Source organism: Zea mays, chromosome 2 (genome assembly GCF_902167145.1).
Source record: "Zea mays cultivar B73 chromosome 2, Zm-B73-REFERENCE-NAM-5.0, whole genome shotgun sequence".
NCBI lineage: Eukaryota > Viridiplantae > Streptophyta > Magnoliopsida > Poales > Poaceae > Zea > Zea mays.
The window spans coordinates 230118347-230130686 of NC_050097.1; the positions used below are offsets into that span (position 1 = coordinate 230118347).

General features: G+C 44.8%; 1 protein-coding gene across 2 annotated transcripts; it reads right to left on the minus strand.

Annotated features, from left to right (window-relative positions):
* Positions 1 to 8238: 8238 nt before the first annotated feature.
* LOC100191834 (Rubredoxin-like superfamily protein) lies at positions 8239 to 9831 on the minus strand. Of its 2 annotated transcripts, NM_001137258.1 has the most exons (4): positions 9455 to 9698; positions 9217 to 9275; positions 8655 to 8772; positions 8259 to 8514 (listed from the first exon to the last, which is right to left on the minus strand). In NM_001137258.1, the coding sequence occupies exons 1-4, from the start codon at positions 9637 to 9639 to the stop codon at positions 8433 to 8435; spliced, it is 444 nt and encodes a 147-aa protein (NP_001130730.1). In that variant the 5' UTR covers positions 9640 to 9698; the 3' UTR covers positions 8259 to 8432. The 2 variants fall into 2 exon arrangements, with proteins under 2 accessions (XP_008667065.1, NP_001130730.1); XM_008668843.4 differs by having other exon boundaries at positions 8239 to 8514; positions 9217 to 9831.
* Between the last annotated feature and the right edge of the window lie 2509 nt (positions 9832 to 12340).

The window sequence follows — 12340 nt, forward strand, 5'->3', positions numbered from 1 at the left end:
CTGGAGCCTCAGAGGAACCAACACCATTAGCCTTGGTAGACTCAGCACCAAAAAAGAAATTAGCATCCAAACCCTTCTCTTGTGGGACATAACATTCATTGTCCTTTTGTAGTTCTATCACATTTTTGTGACAAGATCAAGAACTACACATCTCAAATGGCTAATGGGGGTGATATATATAATCCTTAATGTCCAAACTAGTCGTTGGAATTGTGCAGAAAGTGAGGGCACTGGATACTCTGGTGGGTGCACTCGACATGTTTGATGAGTGTTCGATGTGTACTAGCCATTGGACTAGCCGTTGCCAATCATTGAGCTTGAGGTATCCGGTACGGTCAGCGATGCTACATCAAACATGCCAAATGCATGTATCCCTGTTCGGTTGTATTTGCAATCTCTCTAAGTACCCTATCTGATGCGGAGTCTGGTTCATCATTGGATATGTCTGGTGCATTGTAATCCTCCACGTACACACTAGAGACCTCTCTAGGTGGCATATTTGATGTGATGTACAATGCTTTATCCAATGCATACTTGCGTGTTCAATGTACTCTAATATCCAGAACTTTCCTTAGTACATGCAATGCTCCTATCTAGTGTTTTATCTGATGCACCATCGAACACATCTGGTGTTGATTTGCAGTGTGATTTCTTTGTTTCGTCACATTTCTTCATTTGGGATTCTTTCATCTTATGAATCTTGCATGATCTTCCTAGGTATTCAATAAGTCCTTTAATGTCATGCTTTGAGGTGTTAATCTTCTCGTTCACCATGTTATCTTCGTCCAAGTCCACGTTGAATCCTTTGAACTATATCCATAAACACTAACAAACATCATTAATCTAAATGGTTATATTGATGATCAAACACCAAAACACTTACACAAATATGCCACGATCCATTTTCCTTACACAACCGTTGAATACCCATTTTGTGCTGACATGTGGGACCAAAGGAGAAGAGGACAACTCATCCAAAGTGATTCTACTGACTTATTGATCTGGTAGGCAGTCTGATATGTCATCGCATGGTTAGAGAGAGCACTGAATTGGTTGGGAATTTGGATTTGAATGATGGATGTTGATGTTGGGGTCTTGAATTCTATTCATAGAGTTGATATTGATCACACTTGTCTCTAAGATCATTTCTCTCAGGTGATAACTTTTCCATAGAGTCATCTATAGGTTTGACCAATATTGGCTTTGGTTGTCTTAGGCTAGTTAGGAGAGTTCATGAGTATTGAGAAGCGAATTTAAAGTCCTTGTCCTATATAAAATGGATCTAAGGATTGGGTCAGAGTGCAAGGAGGGTTTTGGTGAGAGTCTATGGCTTTGAGGGGATTTTCTACAAAAAATAAGTTGAAATGACCGTCAGGTCATGACATAACCCGAGAGGTTCTATGTCCCACCGAATCGACACCAAATAAAAACCTATCACATCTGACCCAATTAGGATTTGACCTTGTTATGCTTCTGTCACACCCGGATTTAAGGGATAAAGCCGGGTGCGTCTCATATATGCGCCAAAGAAGACAACACATATAATAACAGAGTGTATAGAGATAAATGTCACAATATCATAAAAATATTTATTACATAGCGGAAGTCTTACAAAATAAAAGATAAATATAAAGCAAACTAAAGTCTATCCTTGGCGCCATAAAGTTGACTGGGAGACGCCACCTAGATCAAGTCGAACTCCTCGTTGTGCGGCTCCTCCTGGACCACCTGTTGTTCTCCTGTGGGGGCGGGGGGTTATATATCGCAAGTGTGAGCTCACAAAAGATCATAGCTCAACAAGTCGTGGGGAATAATGTGCATGAACTCACCAAAGGTGGGGGTTCATGTAAAGTGTAAGGCTGATCAATAATAGGGGCTAAGCTGAGCATTGCTTTTAGTAGTTGGTCAAATTTTATTAGCAGTTACTAAATGTAAGTGAATACCAAACCATAATAAGAATAGAACAAAATTAATAAATAATCCCATGCAATGCAAATGATAAATTTAATTTAGTTCCATAATTTAATCATACGAGAGTCCTGAGCTGCTCATGACCGCGAGCACGCCTAGTATATCAGTTTTACACTCTGCAGAGGTCGTACCCTGTATCCACAAGTCATGTTACCCATCTGCCAAGGGATCGCGCCTCCCATACACCTCTACCAAGGAAGCGAGTCAGGGTAACACTACGAGGCCTTTACCTAGTTCCACTAGCTTCAGAAAACCTGCTACAGTTCTAGGAAGAGCAATGCAGGAATCCCCATCTGACCACCATCGCAGCAAAATCAACCCGGGAACCTCCCTACACGCCTACTCCCCTACTACCCTTGCCCCTATTGGGTAAGGTAGTCATCCACTAGCTTTCCTAGTTAGTCAGCCAAGGGCGTCCCATTCCACCCTTGTGGTGGCACGTGTTTCTCAAGTTAAGCTCCATGTTCCAATTAAAAATAATGATCTTGACATGAATAATAAATAAAATAACAGAATAATTGAAACATGGACATAATGTGATATTAATCTCAAAACCATATAGAGCAATAGCAAAACTACCCAAATGATTCAGGGTGAACAAGGTAAGGGCGTGTTCGGCTGGCTACAAGCCGACACTGTTGCAGCTGTTTGGACTGCTGCAGCTGCAATCCATAGAGAGAAAAATACTGTAGAAGCCGCAGCCGCAGCCGGATTGCAGCCGCAGCAAGCCGCAGCGAACAAGCCGTAAAAGGATAACTAGTCTAGGATGACCTGTTGGGTCCCATCAAAATTAAATCTATGCATTGATAAGTGATAATAAAGAAAATTATTGGGTAAAAAGTGGTCAAGGGTACAACTTGCCTTCAATGAGCTCCTGCTTAGCAACTTCTACCTGCTGAACACCGGGATCCTCGGTCACTGACTCTTCTACTCGCCACAATACAAACAGGCATAGTATAAAGGAGAAATTAACATCACACCAAACATGTATACAAGTATACAAAATAAATATTAATAATCTACACATTAAAATAAGATCATAGGAAAAAGAATCATTAATTTTGGAATATGGATTTTAAGTTATGAATTTCTAAAGGTTTTATATATTTGATACAAGATTAATTAGGAGATCAATTTTAATGTGGCTTTCATGTCAAAACAGTGGCACTAATTGATAAACAATAATATTATAAAATTATAGGAACTGGAATGAATCAATTTGAATTTAATATGAATTTTCTAGGGATTAAACAAGTTGTAACAATTATTTTACACTAAAAATCGATTTCTAATTTAATTTCTCTGTTAACTCAACTATCTGGATTGCGCGTCAATTACTAGGAAGACCAAGGGCTATAGCGCAAGAATTCCTAAGACTCATATCACTGCCGCATGGACGGTGGGTTCTAATTCAACTAAACATAGGGACCCTGTTGTAAATAAGCGCGGCGAACAGGTCACAGTTAACCTTGATCGTCCGATCCTTATTCAGCTGCCAGGATTAGATCCTCCCTCATCTGAAACAGTACGCACTCCAGACCCTCTGATCCATCTCCTACGGCACAGATTTAAATTAAGTCGATTCACTCGTAGTCATCGGATCTTATATCCACGGGCACGATTTAATCGGACGACACATTATCTTCCGATCTAATCTACGCCTTTCAATCTAGATCCAATGGCACGGATCTCGTCTTCTACCCTGAGGCCGGGTGACGGCGGTGGCCATGCCCTCACAGCTAGGGCTGGAAACGAGCCGAGCCGAGCTCGGCTCGGCTCGGCTCGGTGCGGCTCGGCGCCTGAACGAGCTCGGCTCGGCTCGGCTCGTCCATTCCACGAGCTGGAGAAAGAGGCTCGGCTCGGCTCGACCTTGGCTCGCGAGCCGGCTCGGCTCGGCTCGCGAGCCATATTTTGGTACTTTTCGTTGCATTATTTGGTGAATTAACATTATATAAATTTGAAATATAGAATCATCATTCTACATTATGAGTAAAATTAAATTATAACTTGTAATATATTCATCATCAAAGACTAAAAATGAGCTATTATCCATAAAATTATCTAATATTCATTATTATTCCATAAATTGACCATTTTTGCAAGGCTCGCGAGCCGGCTCGCGAGCTGGAACGAGCCAGCTCGGCTCGGCTCGCTGCAAAAACGAGCTCGAAGAAGAGGCTCGGCTCGGCTCGTTCGAGGCTCGCGAGCCGCTCCGAGCCGAGCCGAGCCGCTCCGAGCTCGAGCCGGCTCGCGAGCCTCGAGCTAATTTTCCAGCCCTACTCACAGCGGTGCCTTCCCCGGTGTGCAAATGCCGCCGCCTTGACGCCCTATCAAGACTCTAAGTCGATCCAACATAATGCGAAGAACCTTTTGAACACGTGAGCGGGGTCTTTACCAGGGTCGAAGCGGAACGACGCTTGCCCACGCGCCAAAGCGGATCTGCGGCAGTGCACGGCTCCGATGAGCGATTCGACCGGTGCAGCGACGCCAACGGCGGAATCTGCTATCGCCGAAGCTTCTAGGAGACACGGCGCAACACTAGTATGCCCTACAGGTGCCCGAGTGCCCTCCGTCCCCTTGTTCGACGGCAGCGGCCCGTTTTCCCCCACGTACGTCGGTGTTTTGGCGGCTGGAGCTAGGCAGCGAAGGAAAGGGGAGAGGAAGAAGTCGGTCCCACCTTTTATGGCCGCAAACGAGGGGGTTCGGAGAAGGGGTTGCTGCGCATCGTGCCCGAGCTATTCGCACGTCGGTTACAGCAAGTCCGCCATACGCGCGAGGACTTCCTCCGGTGGGTGGGCCCAGACAGTCAGCGAACACCTGCGGGCTCGGGTCTGTGCGGGTGGTGGAGTGGCTGCACGAGCGGCCCCATCTGTCAAGAGTGCGGTGGTGCGCGCGGAGCGACCGACGAGCGGGTCACACCGTGTCAACGACGCGTTAGCACGGATGGCGCGGTCTGGCCGAGCTCACACAAATGGGCCACGCAGAGGAAAGAGAGGTGGGATAATGGGCCGAGGTGAGGGTTTAGGCCCAGGCGCAATTCTTTTCTTTGTTTTTTTATTCTTTTCCTTTTCCTAGTTTTCTTTTCCTTTTTATTTTTCAAATTCATAAATTGAATTCCCATTTAAATTCAAACTTCATGGTAGACTTATCTTAACATTAAATGTCCAACTTAATCATGGCATGGGGTGAACTTATCTATTTTAATATTTATTTTGTGATTATTAGTGCTTGTCTCTTATCCAAATTCTAGGATTCCAATTTAAGTATGAATTCCAAATTAAACATTAGTGTCTTTCCATAAATGTTTTTTATTACTCACATATGCACACACAAATAATGTACAGCATGATGCATGTATTATTTTTTGTGTCATTAGTTAATTAATGGCTTTGATGTGATTGTTCACATGTTATAACAAATGGAGGCAAACATATATATGTAAAGCAACTAAATTTTCTTTTTACCCTTTTTGGGTATTACAGCTTTGGAACCATAGGAATGGGTGTGTCTTTGACAAAAACCCTCCTAACTTAGGCGCATCAATTAAGAAAGTTGAGGAAGAGAAGGATCTTTGTTGGGCTTGCTGGTGCCAGGAACCTGCCCTCCTTGATTTGCCCCAATACTGGCATGTAGTTGTTAAATGTCTGTCCTAGTGATGGATTGTTTTCTGTATTTTTGTTTTTGGCCACCGTGAGGTGTCTTTCCTCTGTATAGGTCCATTTTGGACTTTTTTCACTTTTATTTACTATATTAAAGCAACAGTTTCAACGGTCGTTCCGCGTCATCTTTTTACAAATAACTCATCAATCTATTTCAAATTAACCCACCCGTCTCCTCCACGCAACCAACCTCCACGTCACAAACCACACCTCTGCATATAGATGGCCAAACAACGGCCCGGCACGGGCCCGTTAGGCTCGACGCCCACGGGTCGCAACTCCGGCCCGGACACGGCACACCGGCCTGCTGACCGTGTCAGGTCGGCCCGTTAGCCCGTCGGACCATTTGATTAAATCAGCATAAAATTTTAAAAAGTGATGCAGGAGGTGGGGTTTGAACCCACGCCCTGGTGGAAGAAGAGCGTGAGACACTGGGTGAAGTCATCTAACTAGTAGAACTTCATGCCTAGGTGTTTTCATATTGAATATATATGATTTTTTGTAAAATAAAAAAAATCGTTTCGGCCCGGGCCAGCACTACGAGCTGAGGCTATGGCCCAAGCACAACACGATGTTCGTGCCGGGTTGGCCTATGCACTATTAAATGGGACGTGCCTTGGGCCAGCCCGCCAGACACGGTCCATTTGGCCATCTATACCTCCGCACGATAATGATGGTCCTTACTTCAGTTGTCGCCACCTTGTTCGCCATCCTGCTTCTTTTCTCTCTCCCCTCATGCCTCCGCCTTCGCGACACCCCATTCTCGGCAGAGGGTGTGGGAGCAGACATGTCCTCCCCATATTCGTCCGACAGCAGCCCCGACATCGACCCACGTAATGGATATTTCATGTCCACGAGGACGTTTCATAGCATGCGCGCTCCATCGTTTTCACCGTTGTCGGACGTCCCATTTGTCTTCCCAGCCTTCGCCATGTTCTTCCTCCCCAACCTGCTGCCCCCGCCCACGGTTGCAACCGCGAGCGGACCGATGCTCGTCGACGCGGGTACGAGGCGAGTCGGTCTTGCTCTTGGTCTTTCTCCGTGCGTGCCTCCGATGAGGACACAGTGGCACCTGCCACGCTTAGGTTATCTTGGCGATAAGGAGTCCAGGTCTGAGATATTGGACAACCAAGACTCATAGCCCGGCAGCAATCAGCATATGCTATAGATTTGTTGGTGGTGGTGTGTCGCCTCGGCGGGTCCAGGGCTGGGAAGGCACTCACATTCTCTCGTCCTTCTCGGACTAACGCCTGGTGCGGGTGCCTCTCGGTTTGGAGCTGCTCCGTCTGGGCTTCTTTCTCCACTTGTGTGCTCTCTCCTTATATGTATCTAGTGGTATACTACCTATGTTGCCTCCAAATGCCCTGGTCTTCGTCGTGTCCTTCTCAGACAATGAACAGGTATGTCCGCCTCTTCCCTTCCCTTCCTGCTTTATGAAACCTTGTAAGCGGGGGATATGAGGGATGTGGGTTCCTGATTTGCTGCCTATGTTACCTGTTCGATGGCTCGGCATCGTCTGTCCACATGGCCTTTCCCTTACCACGGTGTCGACTAGGTATGCTTCTACCACTTCTATGTACTTATCACCCATCCTTCTGGTACTGCAAAAATTATTGTGTTGCTCCTCTATTGTTTTGGATGTTAGATTTTTGTTGTGCTAAGGACTGGACATAATTTGGGTGTGTTAATATTTTATTTATTGTCTCCACATGGTTTGTGTTCTTCTGATGATGGCTCATGGATCCTGCAAAATATGTGTTAGGGTTTGGAGATCCATGCGGGCACTACCATAGGGTGCTCGTCCCTTGTGTTCTTGGCTCTTGGATGCATTAGGTCGTTTCTGAGACCACATTGGCGCAATGGACTCCATGGTATTTGAGATTCCTGAATTGGATGGAGTAACAATGATTTGTCACGCTAACAGTGAAAGGAAATGTTATTTGTTGGTTTTAAACGTTAGTAATTGCTACGAAGTACTATAATTTGTATGTAGCACATCCAGTTTTTATTGATGTCTGACTTTATCAACCACTCCATATTTTGATCTATCTTTTTTATAAGTTTGAGTTCATGTGACTTATTTTAGAAACTTGAGCTCATAAACTTCCTCTTATTTGGTCTATGTATGGTGGAATTATATCATTCTATAATATCTGTTCGTTCAGTCAGTCGTCGTGAACTCTCTTCTAATCGCTCTATTCATTGGTCGTGTTGTACCAAGACATATTGGATGGAGTAAACAACAACATCAGTTAGTCAAATAAAAAAAAATATTATGCAAAGAGCCGAGACAATCAATAAAAAATTTTGAGATCTTTTTTATTTATAGTTTATGTGAGTATTGTTATGAGCCGTCGCAATGCACGGTCAATCGACTAGTTTTAATACAACGAAGCGCATTAATTTGTACGTTCGAGAAAAAAAAAGACTTATAAATAGGGGTTGGTGTGGATCTAGGCCCTCTCTTGGCATTGCGTTTGGCCATGACAGGTTGACATTCACAAGGATGGACAGCATAAAGCTCGCTGAGATTTTTACTTGATCAAACTCGTTTAGCCCACAGATGACCTGTTCGAATCCGAACGCCAAACTAAACGCTGGAAATAAGTAAGTAAAACACTTCATGTTAACTGCTGGTTATGTAATGTGTGGTATTTCAAGATGAACAGCAAAACTTGTATACAGTCTTGGAGCCCTAGTAGTACATGCACCAAGACAGCACATTGCAACGATTAACAAAGGGAAAAAGACTGCAAAACGGCATGAATCCTGTTCGCCGCACCAAACGGATCTATTCGTCGTTTAGCTGTAGACATTGTTGAGGTAGAAGTACAGGCCAGCCAAGGCAATGATCCCGACGACGATGGCAATAGGCAAGGCTTTCCTGCAAAAAAAAAAATGTTTCGTGAATTCAGTTAATCGATTAATTAGCTGTACAGATATCGCTGAATCCATGCGTATATTAGTAGTTAATTGTTCTATGTGTGGTTCTCTTCTGTGTTTATGAGTTCGGTGTGTCATTACCCCATGCTCTCCTCCTTCTTCAGCTCCTCCTTCCTCGCCTTTCTGGCATCGGTGGCGTTCGCGTTCTTGGAGACTGCTGGCTCGTAGGGTCTGAACCTTCTCTTCGGAGCTCCACAAACTGCATCAGAAATGTTGGAAGAACAGATGATTTTTTTATTTTTTTTTTAATTTTTTGGAAGGAGCGTCTTCTTGCTGTGCTGTTCATAGGTAATCGGAAATGGTGCTCTCAAAATAGTCCTCTTGGCACTTGCTATTAAATTTTGTAAGGTGTCTGAAATAGCGCGCAAAATCACTGTTTGATTCTTCAGATTGTTGTCACGAAAACTCAAGTAGTATTTTGCGCGCAAAATAGTTCAGTTACAAGCTTCATCAAATACTCCACTTTGTATGCCCTTGTCAACGTTTTACCACACGTCGCAAGTGGATGTTTTGAACACTTTCGAAGCTGCTGTCATCCAAAACCGTATACAACGCTAGGAGTATTTGCAAAAAGGTTCAAAATCACCCAGACGACAAGACGAGAAGAAGAGAAGGACATTAATCGGTTGGAATTCGTTCTCACCAGGGCAGAAGTAGTTGTCAGCCAGCTTGTCGAACGGCGTCCTGTCGTTGTAGATGTACCTGCAGCAAGAAACACAGACAGAGGCAACAAATCAGGCACGAGCACGGGCACGGCAGCATGCATCCGAGCAGGGCAGGCCACAGCACGGCAAGCTAAAGCTAGCGCAGCCGCCCGGCGCGCGCGGGCGAAATAAAGAGCTGCCCCCCCCCGGCCGCTTGGGTGGCTGTGGCTCACCCACCCGCAGTCACGGCAGATGTAGGCCTGCTTGGACGCGACCCGCATGGTGATCCGCGCGGCAGTGGCCACCCGGCGCCGCGCAGGCGCCGGCAGCCGCAGCGACCACGGGGCGGAGAAGGAGGGCCGTGGCGGCGCGGACCGCTGTGCCGCCGGCGCGCGCATGAGTGACGGGGCCTGCAGGGCCATCGCTGCAGCGAGAGCTGAGCAGTGGCCGAGAACCGAACGTACGCGCGCGCGGCGAGGCGACGGATAGCAAGCGGTGGCGAGGAGATAAGAATGGGGTGGGGAGGCGATTGGTTACAGCCAGGTCGCCCCCTTTTCGCCTTTTGGCGCGCGCGCGAGGTCGGGGACCCTGCCCTGGCAATGTGGAAAGCTGCGTGGCGTCCACGGTGACCCTTCGCTCGCTATCCCTTTCCTCTGCACGCCCTCGCCACATGCCCATACCATATGACGCTCTGCCCTCGTACATGGACGGTGGAGCTGCCTGCACCACCAGTTCCTTTTAGGCTGGGTTCGGCAACGGTCATAGATACGGTGGTGCCGGCGGTAGGTTCTAACTGACCCGGTCCCAACTCCCAACGCAACGCAAGTCGATTCGGTCGGCCGATCAGTGCATGTCGTCTGTAGCCATATGACAACTTCTGAATAGGGTTAGGACATTTTAAAACCGAAAACGAATCTGAATAAACTGAATTGTCAGTATATTCGGGTTTTCGGGTTCGGGTTCAGTTCTTAACCTTTAAACTCCGAATAGTTCGAATAACACGAAATATAAAAAGACTATTAATATATAATGGTATTATTATATGATTTATTTACCTATTAGCTGAAAATAATTATATCATCTTAACGATACTGTATATGTCTCTGTATATTATTTTTTATAGTCACTTGTTGTAATAATAGTACTTCTAATTAATTATTTATTATATATATTTTAACAAAATATACAATTCTCTCTGTTTTTCGGGTCTATTCGTTGGACCGAATAGACCAAACCGAAATTGTGAGTCTATTCGGGTTCGGTTTCTAAATTTATTTTGAAAATTTCGGTTCTCATTTTTCAGACCCCAAAATTTCACAAAACCGAATAGACCGAACCGAATTATAGACCGAATGCTCAGTCCTACTTCTGAATGGTTCGCGTCATTATGATCATTTAAAAAAATTAAAAAAAATCCTGAATTTACCCTATAAATAGATGGAGGATGTTTGGACTTATTCACACCCTCTCGTCTTGGATTTACTTGTCTTCTCTATTTTCAAATTTTCACCCTTTGTTTCAACGTGGATGCTAGGTAGAGTCCAAATTTTGAGGCCTTCACCGACTTAACAATCAATCTATGCAACATTACGAGACCGGTTGGTATGAGGATCTTCTTCAATGGGTTTTCCCCATACATCGTCATTGGGAGGACCTCGCTCGTCCTTGTTTCGTGAATCCGCAACCTCTTTTTCCATATCCATATCCTCCTTATCCATAACGATCATCCACCAATGCTCCTCTCAGTGAAAATCCTACCATTGCTGCTCCTTGTCCTACCATCGGCGCGCCTCCTCAATATTTTGCTTATTCATACCTTCCTCCATACTCATCTGGGGTATCCATATGGTGCTTCTCCTTATGAATCTCATGGTGCTCCTCTATACGGTTGTTGGGGACTTGTTCTCAAATGCTTTGAGTTAAGAACAAGGTAACACGGAGAATGTTAAATGTTAATGTCCTTCGTCCATCGAAGCATTATTTTCCTTGAGATATAATGATCTTCGGACGAAGGTTATGAAAGACATACCTTCATCATTACAACATACGATAATGAAAAAAGAATCATATGAAATGTAAAAGACAACATGAACAATTATGTATCATTATCAGCTCATTTCTATTTTATTATCATAGAAAAATAGAAATGATATCAAGTTACAAATATACCTTCGGCTTGAAAGAAGGTAAAAGTACGAGCGTGACGCAAAAGCAAATGCCAAGTCAGCGTGAACAGTACAGGAGCACTGTTCATCTATTTATAGGCACAGGACGCAGCCCATGTAAAATTACACCCATGCCCTTTACATTTGCTAATGACTCTATAGTGATCCATCAAGGTCTAAATAGCCTTTTTCCTTTTAAGTCGGTTCCCTTTTCTGCTACCTCGCGCATAGCTTTGGCTCTGCGTCAACCTTCGTATTCTTTGTGCTTCTCACACTGCGGTTCTGATCCCAGTCCGAAGGTACCTGTTCATGTATTATACTCCAGAAACATTGTTAAATCATGATTTTTTGAGGACCTTCGGAAGACGAAGGCCCCCAACAGTAGCCCCTCGCAAGGTTAATTTGTTAGAATAACGAATTCAGGTTGCGATATGGACGAAGGCCCTAAGCCGAAGGTCCGGAAAAACACCTTCCCTTTGCTAGAATAGCAACAGTCAATGACAAACGGGGCCCTCCAACTTGGAGCGCACTAGGCGTATAAATAAGAACCCACGCCGAGCACATTTGGTATGATACTTGCCGCCTGGTTTGTTTGCTCAATTTTTCAGCTCTTGCCTACCAACGCTTGCTTGGTTTTTTAGATTTTCTAAGCTTCGGCTTTAAGAACACATTTTCACCACTTCTGAAGAGAAGATGTCTTACGATAAAAAAGTTGTTACTGAGACGAAGCTGAGCAAGGAGGAAAAGCTTCTTGAGGAGAAGACTGTTGGCTTTATTGAATCAATAGCAAAGACAAATACAGAAAAGATTACTAAGGAGATTCTAGAAGGCTTATCTGAAGATACCGATGATAGCGACAGTTATGATGCGGAAAGTGGGGGCGAAGACTCCGAAGATCGGCCCTGGCGACCGAGTCATGTAGTTTTTGGGAAATCAACTATCAGATAGAGTCATCTTG